A 19730-nucleotide genomic window follows, 5' to 3' on the forward strand; every position below is an offset into this window, starting at 1 on the left:
AACTAAATCGATTTTACTTATGAAGTACTGGCTCAATTAAAGCTCATATCCATTCAAATATGAATACGGTTTTGATCTGTTAACATGGTGTAAGTTATGTAGGATGAAGTGTTGCCTTGGTGGATAAAAACTGGTCTGTGATCAGTGTTGTGACTCACTCTGTACTCTTACCTACAGGTTCATGTGGCAGCTTTGCAGCAGCATCCCTAGCACTTTACCAGACCCCAAACCCATCTCCCTCATGACTGCCAAGGTACGACCGCACTCCACTAAAGCCTTATTCTCAACCATAGAACTTCATTTGAAAGTCCTTGAACTTTTCACAGATTTATTTATGGCTTCATCTTTCCACTTTGAATATACTTTCCATTCTCACACTTCTCCTCCTTGGTTACAGCTTAGCACCTCATTTGTCCTGGAGACCTTCATTCACTCTAAGGAAAAGGTGAGTTGTCCTTCCTTACTGTCAGTGGATGGCTCCCTCTAGTGGCTAGATTGCAGTCTGGTTATTTTTCAGCGATTTGTAGATTTTTTTTGGCCCTCTGTTTTACAGCGTGGAAGATGGTCTGTAACTTCTAGCAAAGGTTTGTCTAAATTTCGTCTGTGTGTTTTCAGCCCACCATGTTGCAGTGGATCGAGCTCCTGACCAAACAATTCAACAACAGCCAGGCGGCCTGCGAGGTAAATTGACTGTTTGTTGAAGCACAAATCGGGGACCACATATTGTGCTGAATGGTTTTCAGTCTTTATCAGGGTAATTGCTAACTTCCTGTTTTCGTGTGGTCTTTCAGTGGTTTTTGGACCGCATGGCTGATGACAACTGGTGGCCCATGCAGATCCTCATCAAGTGCCCCAATCAGATTGTTCGACAGGTGAGAGCCCCAATCAGATTGTTCGGCACACACACACTCATACACTCACTCACTCGCTCACTCACTCACTCGCTCACTCACTCGCTCACACTCTCTGCCCTGTTGTCCTCCATCAGATGTTTCAGAGGCTGTGTATCCACGTCATCCAGAGGCTACGGCCCGTCCACGCCCACCTCTACCTACAACCTGGCATGGAGGACGGGTAGGAATGGTTGCTTATGTAGAAATCAATCAACCAGCCAGCCAATCAATCACTCACAGCTCAGAAACATGTTAATTTGTAAGCTTTATAGCGTAAACAATTGATGGCTTACGTGTACATTTTATTTTTTAGAATTTTTCCCTTATTAAACTAGTTTCTGATATCCCATGAGTCGTCTATAACGTGGCTCTCGAGCTGATCATGTTTTGCTGCCACTAGAGGCGATGCAGCGTGACATCACCGTGTTGTGTCTGTCCGTCATTAGCTGGCTGAGAGAAAGGCGCCACGTGTCACCAAGTTGTCCTAGCACTGTGGGCACTTGGAGTTTTGTGGCACAACATGGAGGGAAATGGTCACTAACCAAAGAAGTTTAGATTTGATAATGTTCCGGACAAACTCAGGGAAAACTCCCAAGTGTAATTCCACTGTATCACCTGGGTCATGTTCATTAAGGTACTCAACAGAGAACGTTTCAAAATGCTTTGCAACACAAAACGAAAATGGGAGTTCAAGGTAGTCCCTTTCAGTTTCAGTCCATTTTCATTTGTTTGGTACCGAATGAACGTGACCTGAAGTTGTCTGATGTCACTTCCTGTGTGCGGCCTCCAGGTCTGACGACATGGACGGGCCGGTGGAGGACATCGGCAGCCGCTCGTGCGTGACGCGCTTCGTCAAGACGCTGCTGTCCATCATGGAGCATGGCGTCAAGCCCCACAGCAAACACCTGACCGAGTACTTCGCCTTCCTCTACGAGTTTGCCAAGATGGGAGAGGAGGAGGTGGGTCGTGGATAACAATAGTCATTTTATAGGAATATACTCTTGACACTTATCCCAAAGGACTTAACTGTGTAAAAATGAGTTCCAAATGGCACCCTATTACCGACAGAGTGTACTACATTTGACCAGAGCCTGCTCTCTGAGTGCATACATTTTCAGTATGTTTTCTGTGATTCCTGCAGGGCGTGAACCCCATGACCTTGGTATTACCTCACCAAGATACATGGCTAAAAGTATTTTTAGAGAACAAGGTTTTTGCTAACAGTCTGTTTTTCTCTTTTCTCATTCCTCCAGAGTCAGTTCCTTCTGTCCCTACAAGCCATTTCCATCATGGTGCACTTCTACATGGGCACCAAGGGGCCTGAGAACGTAAGTATACGCTAGTTTGTGTGTGTGTGTGTTTGTGTGTGTGTGTGTGTGTGTGTGTTTCTGTGACGGTATGTGTAATGACCCGGTCACCCCAGCCCCAGGTGGAAGTGCTGTCTGAGGAGGAGGGAGAAGAGGAGGATGAGGAGGAGGACATCTTGTCCCTGGCGGAAGAGAAGTACCGCCCGGCCGCCTTGGAGAAGATGATAGCTCTCATCGCCCTGCTGGTGGAACAGTCCCGCTCTGAGAGGTAGGGCACTGCCGGGCAGAGATGGCCACGGCACCACTTGGGACACAGGAAAGCCATATATGGCACAGGGATTTGACCTGCTGCTCGCAAAGTGAGATTAGTCAATGGTACTGGGCAATTTGAGTATCACCCAGAACTAGAAAATTGTTGTGACTAGACAATTTGGTATTGTACATTTGCTGGGTCACAGGAAATGTTCATAGCTTTGGCGCAGGACAACATAGTGTTGGTAATACAGCCCAGAAGTTAGCTATAAATACTACCACATTCAGCACCCAATTTATCTATCAAATCCTCCCCCTTCTTCATATGCTTAATTTCACCTTCATTCTAATCTCCTTTTCTCCCTCCGTCTCTCTCCAGACACCTGACTCTGTCCCAGAGTGACATGGCAGCCCTGACCGGGGGGAAAGGCTTCCCTTTCCTCTTCCAGCACATCCGAGACGGCATCAACATCAGGCAGACCTGCAACCTCATCTTCAGCCTGTGTCGCTACAACAACCGCCTGGCCGAGCACGTACGTTTAACACGCACCGGGGCACACGCACCCACAAACAAACACGTCACCGTTGTTAATGGCAGACCCTGGCCGTGACCCCACTCTCCGAGGGTGTCTCAGGGACAGTTGGAATTTGCAAAAAGCACATTTCCAATTTGTATTAATACACACTTTTACATGTTTGAAATGGGACAAATATAAGCACCCACCAAATAATAATAATAATTATAATGACATACATACACAGACATCATTTCTCCTGTGTTCTATTCCAGATTGTATCCATGCTCTTCACCTCTATCGCTAAACTGACGCCTGAGGTAAGCACTGATGTGAGAACCTATACTTTTAATACATAATGCTCTCAATCTATTATCCAACTCAATTATTAGTTTGCACAAATCTCAATTTATCCCTTAAATGTGCTCTACTTTCTCTCATCTCTCTCTATCCCCTTCTCTCTCGCTCTCTCTCTCTGCATCCCTCTTTTAGGCGGCAAACCCTTTCTTCAAGCTGCTCACCATGCTGATGGAGCTGTCAGGTGGTCCTCCGGGCATGCCTTCCTTCGCCTCATACATATTACAGAGGATCTGGGAGGTACGGTCACACACACTCAACATAGAATCACATGTTATTGGTCACATGCTTCGTTAACAGCAGGTGTAGACTAACAGTGATCCTTACGGGCCCTTCCCAACGGTTTAGATAGAACAATTATAATAATAGAAGAAATAAATAATATCTTGGTGCTGTTACCCGTGTATATAGCCAAGTCGATGTGCAGGGGTACAAGGTCATTGAGGTAGATGTGCACATATAGGTAGGGGTCAAGTGACTCGGCAACAGGATAGATAATAAACAGTAGCAGCAGCGTATGTGATGAGTCAAGAGCTGGTGCAAAAAGGGTCAATGCAGATAGTCCGGGTAGCCATCTAGCAGTTGCCGTACCAAGCGGTGACTCAGCCAGTCAAGATTCTCTCAATGGTGCAGCTGTAGAACTTGGTTGAGAATCTGAGGGCCCATGCCAAATTGTTTCAGCCTCCTGAGCGGCAAGAGGCATTGTGTGGCCTTGACGACTGTGTTGGTGTGTGTGGACCATGATAATTCCTTAGTGAGGAACATGAGGCTCTAGACCCACGCCACTACAGCCCGTGGATGGGGGCGTGCTCGGCTCTCCGTTTCCTGTAGTCCTCGATCAGCTCCTTTTTGTCTTGCTGACGTTGAGGGAAGAGGTTGTTGTCCTGGCACCACACTGCCAGGTCACTGACCTCCCTATAGGCTGTCTTGTCGTCGGTGATCAGGCCTATCACCGTCGTGTCGTCAGTGAACTTAATGATGGTGTTGGAGTTAGGCGTTGCCACGCAGTCGTGGGTGAACAGGGATTATAGGAGGGGACTAAGCACGCGCCCCTGAGGGGACCCGGTGTTGATGGTCAGCGAGGCGGATGTCTTGTTGCCTACCCATACCACCTAGGAGCGGCCCGACAGGAAGTCCAGGATCCAGTTGCAAAGGGAGGTGTTCAGTCCCAGGGTCCTTAGCTTAGTGATGGGCTTTGAAGGCACATAGGTTCATCTGATTCATTGTTCTTTATTACATTTACATTTAAGTCATTTAGCAGACGCTCTTATCCAGAGCGACGTACAAATTATCACGTTACTTCAGTTAAACATCAATTTATTCATCTATTTGTCCTTAATCCACATTATCAAGTTATTTCAGTTAATCTTGATGCCGTTGCCTAAAATATTTGTTGCGTGTGTTCTCTCCCAGGTGATAGAGTACAACCCTAGCCAGTGTCTGGACTGGTTGGCGGTGCAGACCCCCAGGAACAAGCTGGCTCACAGCTGGGTGCTGCAGAACATGGAAAACTGGGTGGAGCGCTTCCTACTGGCCCACAACTACCCCCGTGTCCGCACCTGTAAGAACACGTGTGATGTCTTTCTCTGTCTGGAAGTTCGTACTAGCTACACTGCAAAGTATATGGACACCTGCTCGTCGTACTTGTCATTCCAAAATCATGGCCATTAAATATGGAGTTGGTCTCCCCTTTTCTGCAAAAACAGCCTCCGCTCTTCTGGGAACGCTTTCCATTAGATGTTGGAACATTGCTGCGGGGACTTGCTTCCATTCAGCCACGAGCATTAGTGATGTCGGCCATTGATGTTGGGCGATTAGGCCTGGCTCGCAGCGTTCCAATTCATCCCAAAAGTGTTCTCTGGGGTTGAGGTCAGGGCCCTGTGCAGGCCAGTCAAGTTCTTCCACACCGATCTTGACCAACGATTTCTGTATGGACCTCGCTTTGTGCATGGGGGCATTGTCATGCTGAAACAGGAAAGGGCCTTCCCAAACTGTTGCCACAAAGTTGGAAGTACAGAATCGTCTAGCATGTCATGCTGTAGCGTTAAGATTTCCCTTCACTAGAACTAAGGGGCCTAGCGCAAACCATGAAATACAGACCCAGACCATTATTCCTCCTCCACCAAACTTTACAGTTGGCACTATGCATTGGGGCAGGTAGCGTCGTCCTGGCATCTGCCAAACCCAGATTAGTCCGTCGGACTGCCAGATGATGAATCGTGTTTCATCATTCCAGAGAACGCGTTTCCGCTGCTCCAGAGTCCAATGGCGACGAGCTTTACACCACTCCAGCTTGCTTGGCATTGCACATGGTGATCTTAGTCTTGTGTGTGTGGCTGCTCGGCCATGGAAACCCATTTCATGAAGTTCCATAGAAACAGTTATTGTGCTGACGTTGCTTCCAGAGGCAGTTTTGGAACTCTGTATTGAGTGTTGAAACCGAGGACAGACGATTTTTGCGCCCTACGGGCACTCGGTGGTCCTGTTCTATGAGCTTGTGCGGCCTACCACTTTGCGGTTGAGCCGTTGTTGCTCCTAGACGTTTCCACTTCAAAATAGGGTGATTTTTGTTCATCATTCTTTTTTCCATAGTATCAACGCTCTTATTAAAAAGTGGTGCTGTGCAAGAGGGGCTTTCTCCTCTACTTCCTGTCGGTCAGGTTGCCACCAGATACAAGGCGTTAAGAAAATTAACTTTTCTTTCTTTCTTCTGGGATCTTCTGTATACACATTCTCCTCACAGTCCTTGTGTAATGATTGCACAGTGAGATCAATGGAAGGTTTATATAAGTGGGTGAACAATCCAACGCTTGGTGAATTTGGATTCAGAATGATAGGAAGAGCCGACCTCGAAGGATCATAAAGCGAACTTCTTACTGCTTATCAGACATATTTCCACTTGCCGAACACGTACTTCTCAGATGAAACATGCAGCCTCTTAACATGCAGTCCAAATTGGGCTGTGGTCTCTCAGCCTTTCATTCAACAGAATAAAACAAGAGTATAGTACAAAAATAGTGGTATCAGAATAAAAACGTTGACGTCAACAATAACAAAGGAAATAAATTCATTTGAGTAGGAGTTTCTCTCAAAAACAAGGAAATAAATACAGCAAGTAGATGGCGCTGCAACGACGTCTTTGAAAGAAGTCCATAAAGCAAACATTAAATACAGATTTCACTACAACACAACGCCACTCCATCCTGTTCAGCATTTCCATGGTTAAGCTATGTGGTGCTTTGACCCCTGGCCTTGCGCAATCATTCCTGCATCCATCTGATCTTACAGTTGACCGGGGCAGCTCTATCAGGGAAGCCCGTCCAACGTTTTTAAAGTCACTGAGCTCTTCAGTAAGGCCATTCTACTGCCAATGCTTGTCTATGCTCGATTTTATACAGCTGTCAGCAGCGTGTCCACATACTTTTGTGTATATATAGTGTAGGTTACAAAAGCTCCCCATAAAACAATGCCCTAAACGGGTTACAAAAGTGCCCTTTCATCTTGTGTGTTATTTGTTACTCCCTCTCTCGCTTCCATCCCCACCTCTCACAGAGAACCAACAGAGTGCTAGGTACCACTGCACTCATCCCCCATCATTCTCTTCTCACTCTAGCAAAATAACAATTGTGTGTAGTTAGCCTGGAAATATAAAAAGGACAGTCATTTAGACAAAATGCTTCTCTAACTCTGAATTGTCCCTCTGTCCCTCTAGCGGCAGCCTACCTCCTGGTCTCCCTGATTCCCAGCAACTCGTTCCGCCAGATGTTCCGCTCCACGCGTTCCCTCCACCTCCCCACGCGGGACCTGCCCCTGTCCCCCGACACCACCGTGGTGCTCCACCAGGTACGGGTACTCACTGCAGTCCTGTGTTCTATTAGTGTTCGGTTCTACTCATGGTACAGACGGACACCGAGAAAAGGGGGGCGTAAAATATTGTGCTTGTCCATTTCCAGCGCGCTTCTCCAGGGTGCTATTGCAGAGATGCGGCGCTCCACCAACATTCGGTCAAAAGGAAAATCGTAACGCAAATCATGTAGCCGATAAAGCATATGGTAGAATGAGCACGTAGCCTTTTCTGTAGTCTACAGGCTGCAGATACAATTTGACAATTTATTAAGACAGACACTTTTTACATCATGCAGGTTTCTCTGATCAAATGAAATGGCGCCCAATCACATAAAAAATACCCTGTCACGTTAACAAACAACGTATCCTAAAAACAGGTCAGGTCAGAGTAAAATGGACTGTCTAGAATCTACTATCACCCCGTTGTCATGATCAGTGGTTTCAAGTTTGTATCTGTACATTTTTTTGACCAGTTGATCATAGCGAAAAATTCAAATATTTCTGCATTTCCTGTTGTGCAAACACATTTCAAATAGGCTCACGATAACTCCTGATGAAGTTGGGTAGCTGATATTCAGAGCTTAAATAGCCAAATTGATTAGTCACAGGAATCGGGACTAATAATGCCAATGCAACGGCCTGTTTTCCAAATGGTGGGCCTACCATGTGTATGGGTATTCATAAAATTCCAGGGCTGGCCGACATGGTAGGCTGCACCCCAGTAAGCCAGCAGCATACCACCCTGCATCCCACTGCTGGCTTGCCTCTGAAGCTAAGCAGGGTTGGTCCTGGTCAGTCCCTGGATGGGAGACCAGATGCTGCTGGAAGTGGTGTTGGAGGGCCAGTAGGAGGCACTCTTTACCTCTGGTCTAAAAAATATCCCAATACCCCATGACACTGCCCTGTGTACGGTGCTGTCTTTTGGATGGGACATTAAACGAGTGTCCTGACTCTCTGTGGTCACTAAAGATCCCATGGCACTTATCGTAAGAGTAGGGTTGTTAACCCCGGTGTCCTGGCTAAATTCCCAAGCTGGCCCTCATACCATCATGGCCACCTAATCATCCCCAGCTTCCAATTGGCTGATTCATCCCCCTCCTCTCCCTTGTAATTATTCCCCAGGCCGTTGCTGTACATGAGAATGTGTTCTCAGTCAACTTACCTGGTAAAAAAAAAAAAACGGTAAATTACAAGCATGAGGCGACGTCTTTTGGACGTTTTTTTGTTGTCTCGCCTAGGGCGGCAGAAAGGCAAGGACCGTCCCTGCGTGCAAGTTACACAAGCATATATATTTATACCCCGACTAGGCGGATTTCCCCTTCTTGTAAGTCTAAGATAAACAATGAGTCTCTGTTGCTGGACGGAAACTAGGTCTGTGCCTCTCTTGTTGGTGTCCAGAACCTTCTGTGGCCGAGTGTGTGTCTGTGTGAGAGAGAGAGCTGTAGTTAGTGTCGCTGGGGCCCCTCTGGTCCCCCACAGATGTTTCCTCCCTCTTCAACTCTTGTCCTCACATTGATGTTGAGTTCCACCTCTCCTTGCCCTTGTTGCTCACAAACTAACTTGGCTTAACATCAACCTGACTGTTGCTCTCTTACCTACTTCCTTAGTGTTCATATACAGCACCAACGGTGTGTGACCTGAGACCGACACTTTGTACTTCTCCTTGTCGCTACAATAACACATAAGCTCCAACAACCTAACCCACAACAAGATTACTACCACTAATGAGCTAATTATACAGTTAAAATGGGGTCAGGTCAAACGGTGTCCATCATTAGTGGACCAATCAGGTCTCGGCAATAATATCCATATCCTGGTATTTTCTGATCACCTGCTCAGACTTTGGATGATATCTTCTATTTCGAAGACTTCAAGTACAGATATTTTGTTGAAACTGGGATTAGTGGATTTAATTTACAACCCATAAAGGAGACTAACTGTGTCTTTTGAAGAAATTGTATTATGCATGTACAACGATTAGATTGAAGTGTCCGTGTTTCAGAGGAACCGTTTTGAAGTTATGGTTATTTTGTATGAAAAATAGAGAATAATATCTCCAGTCTTTCCCTTGGCTCCTATACCAGGTGTACAACCTGCTTCTGGGCCTGCTGGGCCGGGCCAAGCTGTACGTGGACGCGGCGGTGCATGGGACCACCAAGCTGGTGCAGTACTTCAGCTTCATGACCTACTGCCTCATCTCCAAGACGGAGAAGCTCATGTTCTCCGGTTACTTCATGGACCTGTGGAACCTCTTCCAGGTGAGGGGATGGGAGGGTGAAAGGGCTTTGTTTGCTTCGGGAAGAGTTCAGTGCGATAAATTAGACTAGTATTATATTTGCATATTATTCATAAAGTCATTAGAAGTTTGTCTGTGCGTTCACCGCACTACACTAGAATAAATACAGGTGTTTAGTACATCTCAAGGCGTACACTTCAAATAAAACAATGAAGCATATCAACTACTTTTAGATTTGTTTGGTTTCTCTTCCTCTGTGGTGTGTTCACCTACACACACCTTATTGAAGAATAACATTAGTGATAGTAATGAAATAATTCAGCTGCAGTAAGAACACTTGTCTGATCTTTCTCCATGTTTCTCTGTCAGCCCAAGCTGTCTGAACCAGCCATCGCCACGAACCACAACAAGCAGGCCCTGCTCTCCTTCTGGCACAACGTCTGTATGGAGTGTCCCGAGAACGTCCGGCTGGTCGTCCAGAACGCCGTGGTCACTAAGAACATCGCCTTCAACTACATCCTGGCCGACCACGACGACCAGGAGGTGGAAATAATAAATATAGCTGCAAAGACAGCCTAATTATAAAAATGTAAATCTAGATGCGAGCAGAGGTCCTAGCAATAGGACCAGTACCACTTGGTCAACCGTTGGGAAGCATGACACTAAAATGGGCAAAGGCGATACCAATCTGAAGCATGTTTAGGAAGTTGCATAATTCTACCTCCAGTAGGTGATGAGTTGTGTGGTGCACGTTTTCCACAACCACTTTTAGGACTAATGCTTCCACGCTACTGCCACAGACTACTGTCCATTCCAACTTCATGTTTACCCAACTCCCTGCACCTACGTCCAACAGTTCAGTAGTTTTAACCTTCAGTGCAAAGAAGCGTCTTCGACTAGCGTTGAGCGGCGGTCTCTGAAACTTTTCTTAGCTGTTTATCCAGGAACAAGTTGTAAATGTACAAATGTTACTAGCAGGAACACAAGTCGCTAGAGGCGAGTCTGAAAGCCTGCTTTCCCAACAGGTGGTGCTGTTCAACCGGGGAATGCTGCCGGCGTACTACGGCATCCTGAGGATGTGCTGCGAGCAGTCGCCCGCCTTCACCCGTCAGCTGGCCTCGCACCAGAACATCCAGTGGGCCTTCAAGAACCTGACGCCGCACGCCAGCCAGTACCCAGGGGTGGGTGGTCTGACTGACTGACTCTGTCCCTTTGTGTATAATGGGAAGATTACCTGATTTGACTGGGTGCTGGTGTGTGTTGTCTATCCATGTGACTGTCAATCTATCTGTTTTCTCTTACTGCCTCAGGCAACTATCTTACCCCTCTGTTATACTGCCTATGTCCATGACCCCCTCAGTCATGTGCCCTGTCCAGAAACATCCCCTAGGCACTTCCTGAAGAGATCAGATGGGTAGTAGTGGGGGCTGATGTTTCTAGATGGGCTCTCTGACTCCTGTATGAGGTTGATTTGCGTTTGTCTCTGTTGAATCTCTGACCACTGGCTGGTGTGTCTGGTGTGTCTGGTGTGTCTGTCCCCCTGCAGGCGGTGGAGGAGCTGTTCAACCTGATGCAGCTGTTTGTGGCCCAGCGGTCGGACATGAGGGAGGAAGAGCTGGAGGACGTCAAGCAGTTTAAGAAGACCACCATCAGCTGCTACCTCCGCTGCCTGGACGGACGCTCCTGCTGGACCACACTCATCAGGTAACACACAGAGAGGACAACACACACACACACACACACACACACAGAGAGGAGAACACACACACACACACAGAGAGGAGAACACACACACACACACAGAGAGGAGAACACACACACACACACACACACACAGAGAGGAGAACACACACACACACAGAGAAGAGAACACACACACACACACACAGAGAGGAGAACACACACACACACACACACAGAGAGGAGAACACACACACACACACAGAGAGGAGAACACACACACACACAGAGAAGAGAACACACACACACACACAGAGAGGAGAACACACACACACACAGAGAGGAGAACACACACACACACAGAGAAGAGAACACACACACACACACACAGAGGAGAACACACACACACACACACACAGAGGAGAACACACACACACACACAGAGGAGAACACACACACACACACACAGAGGAGAACACACACACACACACACACACACACACAGAGGAGAACACACACACACACACACACACACACACAGAGGAGAACACACACACACACACACACACACACAGAGGAGAACACACACACACACACACACAGAGAGAGGAGAACACACACACACAGAGGAGAACACACACACACACACAGAGAGGAGAACACACACACACACACACACAGAGAGGAGAACACACACACACACACACACACGAGAGGAGAACACACACACACACACACAGAGAGGAGAACACACACACACACACACAGAGAGGAGAACACACACACACACACACACAGAGAGGAGAACACACACACACACACACAGAGAGGAGAACACACACACACACACACACAGAGAGGAGAACACACACACACACACACACACAGAGAGGAGAACACACACACACACACACACACGAGAGGAGAACACACACACACACACACAGAGAGGAGAACACACACACACACACACACAGAGAGGAGAACACACACACACACACACACACAGAGAGGAGAACACACACACACACACACACACACAGAGAGGAGAACACACACACACACACACACACAGAGAGGAGAACACACACACACACACACAGAGAGGAGAACACACACACACACACACAGAGAGGAGAACACACACACACACACACACACACAGAGAGGAGAACACACACACACACACACACAGAGAGGAGAACACACACACACACACACACACAGAGAGGAGAACACACACACACACACACAGAAAACACACACACACAGAGAGGAGAACACACACACACACACAGAGAGGAGAACACACACACACACACACACACAGAGAGGAGAACACACACACACACACAGAGAGGAGAACACACACACACACACACACACAGAGAGGAGAACACACACACACACACACACAGAGAGGAGAACACACACACACACACACAGAGAGGAGAACACACACACACACACAGAGAGGAGAACACACACACACACACACAGAGAGGAGAACACACACACACACACACACACACAGAGAGGAGAACACACACACACACACAGAGAGGAGAACACACACACACACACACACAGAGAGGAGAACACACACACACACACACAGAGAGGAGAACACACACACACACACACACACACACACAGAGAGGAGAACACACACACACACACAGAGAGGAGAACACACACACACACACACACAGAGAGGAGAACACACACACACACACAGAGAGGAGAACACACACACACACACACACAGAGACAGAGAGAGGGGAGATCGCGCACAGGGGGCAAGGGAGGGGGAACCTGCTCACTCACACTTGCCACCAGGGTCATGTTCATAAGGCACCACATGGAAGAAAAAGGACAAACAGGGACTACCTGGAATTGTCCAATAGGACACAATCATTTGTTGCAAAACGTTTTAAAAACATTTGCATGCCCAAATGAACACGGCCCAGATAAGAAGCATCTGCAGAGCTTTAAAATATGAACACATGGCAACCTAACCAGAGAGATGCCTTTTTAGAGAATCACATGGCAACCTAACCAGAGAGATGCCTTTTTAGAGAATCACATGGTAACCTAACCAGAGAGATGCCTTTTTAGAGAATCACATGGTAACCTAACCAGAGAGATGCCTTTTAGAGAATCACATGGTAACCTAACCAGAGAGATGCCTTTTTAGAGAATCACATGGTAACCTAACCAGAGAGATGCCTTTTTAGAGAATCACATGGTAACCTAACCAGAGAGATGCCTTTTTAGAGAATCACATGGTAACCTAACCAGAGAGATGCCTTTTTAGAGAATCACATGGTAACCTAACCAGAGAGATGCCTTTTAGAGAATCACATGGTAACCTAACCAGAGAGATGCCTTTTAGAGAATCACATGGTAACCTAACCAGAGAGATGCCTTTTTAGAGAATCACATGGTAACCTAACCAGAGAGATGCCTTTTAGAGAATCACATGGTAACCTAACCAGAGAGATGCCTTTTAGAGAATCACATGGTAACCTAACCAGAGAGATGCCTTTTTAGAGAATCACATGGTAACCTAACCAGAGAGATGCCTTTTTAGAGAATCACATGGTAACCTAACCAGAGAGATGCCTTTTTAGAGAATCACATGGTAACCTAACCAGAGAGATGCCTTTTTAGAGAATCACATGGTAACCTAACCAGAGAGATGCCTTTTTAGAGAATCACATGGTAACCTAACCAGAGAGATGCCTTTTTAGAGAATCACATGGTAACCTAACCAGAGAGATGCCTTTTAGAGAATCACATGGTAACCTAACCAGAGAGATGCCTTTTTAGAGAATCACATGGTAACCTAACCAGAGAGATGCCTTTTTAGAGAATCACATGGTAACCTAACCAGAGAGATGCCTTTTTAGAGAATCACATGGTAACCTAACCAGAGAGATGCCTTTTTAGAGAATCACATGGTAACCTAACCAGAGAGATGCCTTTTAGAGAATCACATGGTAACCTAACCAGAGAGATGCCTTTTTAGAGAATCACATGGTAACCTAACCAGAGAGATGCCTTTTTAGAGAATCACATGGTAACCTAACCAGAGAGATGCCTTTTAGAGAATCACATGGTAACCTAACCAGAGAGATGCCTTTTTAGAGAATCACATGGTAACCTAACCAGAGAGATGCCTTTTTAGAGAATCACATGGTAACCTAACCAGAGAGATGCCTTTTTAGAGAATCACATGGTAACCTAACCAGAGAGATGCCTTTTTAGAGAATCACATGGTAACCTAACCAGAGAGATGCCTTTTTAGAGAATCACATGGTAACCTAACCAGAGAGATGCCTTTTTAGAGAATCACATGGTAACCTAACCAGAGAGATGCCTTTTTAGAGAATCACATGGTAACCTAACCAGAGAGATGACTGATGCCTTTTTAGAGAATCACATGGTAACCTAACCAGAGAGATGACTGATGCCTTTTTAGAGAATCACATGGTAACCTAACCAGAGAGATGACTGATGCCTTTTTAGAGAATCACATGGTAACCTAACCAGAGAGATGCCTTTTTAGAGAATCACATGGCAACCTAACCAGAGAGATGCCTTTTTAGAGAATCACATGGTAACCTAACCAGAGAGATGCCTTTTTAGAGAATCACATGGTAACCTAACCAGAGAGATGACTGATGCCTTTTTAGAGAATCACATGGGCACGGTGTTTCTTTTGAAATGAAAGCTGTGTGAAATCCTGTATATGTCTATGATATAATGTATCTGGTGTTTTGTGTCTTCATTCCCAGTGCCTTCCGTGTGTTACTGGAGAACGACGAGGACAGACTACTGGTGGTCTTCAACAGAGGACTCATCCTGATGACAGAGGTACGACGAGACCTTCTGCACACGTTTACTAGTTATGGTCATCAGGCTTATATTGAACCATTTATACATTGCATCATTTCCCTGGCTTGTTTATTATAATTCTGAGTTTGTTTTAGGAAAGTGGGGTTGGGGGTAGACTCGTCACATTTCCAAGTCTCGTTCATCACTCAGCCGAGTGAAAGCGGAAATCAAGACTTGGTTGGAGTTAACGGGTTAATAATATGAGCTTTTTAATGTAGTTTATATCCAATATAGTTTCTCAAACTAAAGGGTGTTTATAGAGGTTCATCATGACATCAGCTGTTACATAAATCATGTCCTGTCCTTTGACATGCCCCTCCCTCCCTCCCTCTCTCTCTCCCTCCCCCCTCCCTCCCCCCTCCCCCTCCTCCCTCCCTCCCTCCCTCCCTCCCTCCCTCCCCCTCCCCCTCCCTCCCCCCTCCCTCCCTCCCTCCCTCTCTCCCTCTCTCTGCATCCTGCAGTCATTCAACACCCTGCAAATAATGTCAGTAGTTTGATAGTTTCTTCATTGTGAACTGTATCCAGTAAAATGATATTTTACTGTAAAGTGTAGGAACGTTAAGCGTCAATGTAGGTTTAATTTCAAACATAAACTGTTGCCTGTCATTTGACCTGTCTCTCTGTGTCTCTCTCTCTCTCTCTGTCTCTCTCTGTCTCTCTCTGTCTCTGTGTCTCTCTGTGTCTCTCTGTGTCTCTCTGTGTCTCTCTGTGTCTCTCTGTGTCTCTCTCTGTCTCTCTGTCTCTCTCTCTGTCTCTCTGTCTCTCTCTCTGTCTCTCTCTCTGTCTCTCTCTCTGTCTCTCTCTCTGTCTCTCTCTCTGTCTCGCTCTCTGTCTCGCTCTCTGTCTCGCTCTCTGTCTCGCTCTCTGTCTCTCTCTCTGTCTCTCTCTCTGTCTCTCTCTCTCTCTCTCTCTCTCTCTCTCTCTCTCTCTAGTCGTTCAACACCCTGCACATGATGTACCACGAGGCCACAGCGTGTCATGTGACGGGGGACCTGGTGGAGCTGCTGTCCATCTTCCTGTCGGTACTCAAGGCCACGCGGCCCTATCTGCAGCGCAAAGGTCAGCAAAAGCTACCCACACTCCCCCTCTCTGGATGTTGTAACTTTAATGGGTTACAGAGTTCATGTTTATTCATTGAGCTGTATCTAAAGATATTTTATATGTAAGAGTAAAATATTTGTAGAATTCATGTGATGGAGATTGAGAGAACTATGTACATATTTCTGTTGTATAAGTTAGTATTGGATTACGCTATTGACTGCAAGTACCAGAATGCCTTGCGACAGGAAGTTTTTAAAAAAAGAACACGCCAGTTATGTGACAAGTATCCTGGCTTTCGCTAGCAACTTTTTTTATTGTTTTGTAGAATCTAAAGTGGTAAAATGTGAACAAGTATTATTACTAAAACTAAGCTTTCATGTCACAACCGACATCCCGAGTCGTTACTTTGAAGATATTTATTCTATACTGACCACCTACCTTTCCAAGTCAAATGTTCTGTCTCCCATTGACATCAATGCTAATGACTAAGAGAACATTTGACTGAAGTGAAAGTTAGGATTCACCCCCTTGTGAATAAGCCCTGTGTTCTTCTGTCACAGCCTTTTTATTTAAGGACCCTGGTGTAACGTCTCTGTATAACTGTTCTCCTATAGACGTGAAGCAGGCTCTTATCCAGTGGCAGGAGAGGATTGACTTCGCCCACAAGCTGCTCACCCTCCTCAACTCCTACAGCCCCCCGGAGCTCCGCAACGCCTGCCTGGGTGAGAGAACACACACACACCATTTGGATAATATTTCCCCTCTAAACTATTCCACATCGTATATACAATAGACCTTTGGAACAATTCAAATCCCTCGACGTGATGCCACAACTAGTTCCTGTGTGTTTCTGTTCCCCCCGTCCAGATGTCCTGAAGGAGCTGGTCCTGTTGAGTCCCCATGACTTCCTGCACACGCTGGTGCCCTTCCTGCAGCACAACCACTGCACCTACCACCACAGCAACATCCCCAGTGAGTCCCTCTCCAACTGCTACGCTAACAACTAATGTACTGACGCAAGTTAACGAGGACCAACACAAGCAATCATGAAAATAATAATGATGAAGAAGACTACACAGTTGACGTATTATATGTAGCAGCATGCTGTCATAAGAACCCTGGCTCTGTCTGTAGCCTCTGGTTCTCCTAGTGCAGGCCAGAGTACCGGGGAGTCTCTGACTGTCCTGCAGATATCGAGAGAGAAAATAAACATGTTTTTTTTGTCCAAATCTCCCGTTGACTTAAATGTTGCTGTAGATTTGCGTGAGACCAGGTAGGATTTGTCCCTCTGTGATTTGTGTGAATGTGACTGTCTCTTTGTACACAGTGTCCTTTGGGCCTTACCTGCCCTGCAGAGAGAACATCAAGCTGATGGGAGGCAAGAACATCATCAGACCCCCTCGTCCTGAACTCAACATGTGCCTCCTGCCTTCCATGGTGGAGACCAGCAAGGTGTGTCTCTCTGAATAGTACCACTGCTTTGTCTCTTGGCCGATTCATCAGTTTCTTAACATGAGCTTTGTGCCAAAGACTGTCTTCATCTTAAGTATTGATGGTAGTTAACAGACCAGTGGTCTTAATGCTGAAGAGGATCTTTGTTTTTGGGGAGATTGTTCTCGATAGCTTACCTGGTGTCTTCTCTTAAATGAAATGTGTCCTACCTGGTTAAAAGAATGGTTGGATAAGTGGAAACGGTGCCCGGTAGGGCCGCAGCTGATGTTTCTTCGCAGTTCAAGGTCTGTTCATTCCGTGTGTATGTTTGCGCTAGTGTGGTCTTCTTGCTGTCGTTGACAATGATCATCAACTTCCATGTCTCTCTCTCTCCTTTCTCTCTCTCCTTTCTCTCTCTCCTTTCTCTCTCTCCTTTCTCTCTCTCCTTTCTCTCTCCTTTCTCTCTCTCCTTTCTCTCTCTCCTTCCTCTCTCTCTCCTTCCTCTCTCTCTCCTTCCTCTCTCTCCCCTTCCTCTCTCTCCCCTTCCTCTCTCTCCCCTTCCTCTCTCTCCTACCTCCTCTCGCTCCTTCCTCTCTCAGGGTAAAGATGAGGTGTATGACCGGATGCTCCAAGACTACTTTCTGTCTTACCACCAGTTCATCCACCTGCTTTGTCGAGTCGCCATCAACTGCGAGAAGTTCACAGAGACCCTTGTCAAACTGAGTAAGTGGGGGTTTGTGTGTGGATGCATTTCTAATGTTTCTCTATCTAATGACCTAAGAGGCTCTATGGTTGTGTATGTGTGTATCTGGGGTCTCCAATATGACCATGTCTCTCTGACTCCAGGTGTCCTGATAGCGTACGAGGGCTTGCCTCTGCACTTGGCCCTCTTCCCCAAGCTGTGGACGGAGCTTTGCCAGTCTCAGGTAAATAACACACACTTACACAGACGTGCGAACACACACTTTAACACAAACACTCACTCAAATACAGTCACTCACACTATTTCTCTCACTTGCAAACACACTTAACACACATCTGAAACACACTTAACGCGCATCTCAAATACACTTAACCCGCATCTAAATCTACAAACACACTAATTGTACACTGTCACTGACATCTCCTGTACTGTTCTGTAGTCAGCCCTGGCTAAGACGTGTGTGAAGCTACTGTGCGAGGACCCGGCCTTCGGCGAGTACATCAAGTGCATCCTGATGGATGAGAGGACCTTCCTCAACAACAACATGGCCTACTCCTTCCTCACCTGCTTCCTGCACAAGGTAGCCATCTTGGAGCCATCGCTACCATCCGTTTATTTCAACGCTGACAGCCTCTGCTTTAGCCTGTTTATAGCCTGTAATTTCATTTATGCATCCAATGACGAAGTGCACCCTTTACCAAGGTTTCATGCGTAGCCTGAGTCCCAGATCTGTTTTGCCATCTTATCAACTTCAAATGACCCCAATGATGTTGGCGAGACGGCATAATCTGATCTGGGACTCAGGCCAACCCCTTGCTACTTTAAATACCAAGTTGATGTGCCTTGCGAGTGCATGACCGTAAGTGTGTGTGTGTCATCTCTCAGGTCCAGAGCCAGGTGCTGTCAGGCCCCAGCTGCGCCAACCTGATCAGTCTGCTGGTGACCAACCTGCTGAACGAGTACCACAGCCTACAGCCCGAGCTGGCCTCGCACCGCCTGGAGCTGAGCAAGACCAGCGGCCTCCTCAACGCTGTCTGTACCCCTTATTCATACACTATTCGCGCCTTATTCACATTCTGATGATGCACTATTCGCGCCTTATTCACATTCTGATGATGCACTATTCGCGCCTTATTCACATTCTGATGATGCACTATTCGCGCCTTATTCACTTTCGGTTCTTTTGTCTCTCTACCTCCCTCTCTTTAGGACCTGCGAGCGTTGGCGTTGATGTTGTCCATACACACACCCCAGGTGCTGGACCCGGCTCTGGGTCCGGCCCTGCAGGAGTTGCTGTCCAAGTGTAGCGCCTGTGTGCAGCAACGCAGCGCGCTCGAACAGGAGGCCAAGGACCGCAAGGCCAAAGGTACGACACACACTCATGCATACAGTATACTGTCACAAACATGAAACATTTAAACGCTTTGATGGTAGTCAAGTGTGGTGTCCCTTTCAGCCTATTGTCACATAACAGGGTTGGACTCTATCATTTAAACTCGTTGGGAAATGATGAATTGAAGTTGAAAACGCTAATGATGGCAGTACCTGTACACAATGTGAAGGTTAATC

The 19730-nt window shown here is 46.7% G+C and overlaps 1 protein-coding gene and 1 non-coding gene across 8 annotated transcripts in view; both read left to right on the forward strand.

Annotated features, from left to right (window-relative positions):
• LOC106564875 (ubiquitin carboxyl-terminal hydrolase 34) overlaps positions 1–19730 on the forward strand; it is a 72893-nt gene that overhangs the window by 50216 nt on the left and 2947 nt on the right. For 5 of the 7 annotated variants that reach the window (XM_045691277.1, XM_045691280.1, XM_045691279.1 and 2 more), the window contains exons 51-77: positions 178–253; positions 398–445; positions 616–681; positions 792–872; positions 989–1074; positions 1684–1852; positions 2147–2221; positions 2317–2468; positions 2832–2985; positions 3243–3299; positions 3460–3564; positions 4738–4885; positions 7037–7167; positions 9255–9428; positions 9776–9949; positions 10432–10587; positions 10953–11110; positions 14887–14965; positions 15919–16045; positions 16642–16749; positions 16895–16999; positions 17355–17479; positions 18058–18181; positions 18305–18384; positions 18601–18741; positions 19047–19193; positions 19371–19527. In XM_045691277.1, coding sequence (XP_045547233.1) covers positions 178–253; positions 398–445; positions 616–681; positions 792–872; positions 989–1074; positions 1684–1852; positions 2147–2221; positions 2317–2468; positions 2832–2985; positions 3243–3299; positions 3460–3564; positions 4738–4885; positions 7037–7167; positions 9255–9428; positions 9776–9949; positions 10432–10587; positions 10953–11110; positions 14887–14965; positions 15919–16045; positions 16642–16749; positions 16895–16999; positions 17355–17479; positions 18058–18181; positions 18305–18384; positions 18601–18741; positions 19047–19193; positions 19371–19527 — 3203 coding nt within the window. The remainder of the gene's footprint in view (positions 1–177; positions 254–397; positions 446–615; positions 682–791; positions 873–988; positions 1075–1683; positions 1853–2146; positions 2222–2316; positions 2469–2831; positions 2986–3242; positions 3300–3459; positions 3565–4737; positions 4886–7036; positions 7168–9254; positions 9429–9775; positions 9950–10431; positions 10588–10952; positions 11111–14886; positions 14966–15918; positions 16046–16641; positions 16750–16894; positions 17000–17354; positions 17480–18057; positions 18182–18304; positions 18385–18600; positions 18742–19046; positions 19194–19370; positions 19528–19730) is intronic. The other 2 variants (XM_045691278.1, XM_045691281.1) reach the window with 1 other exon arrangement.
• Positions 1283–1416, forward strand: LOC123725789 (small nucleolar RNA SNORA17). Its single transcript, XR_006758302.1, has one exon. It is a non-coding gene; the product is annotated as a small nucleolar RNA SNORA17 (small nucleolar RNA).

Source organism: Salmo salar, chromosome ssa12, assembly GCF_905237065.1.
Source record: "Salmo salar chromosome ssa12, Ssal_v3.1, whole genome shotgun sequence".
Lineage (NCBI taxonomy): Eukaryota > Metazoa > Chordata > Actinopteri > Salmoniformes > Salmonidae > Salmo > Salmo salar.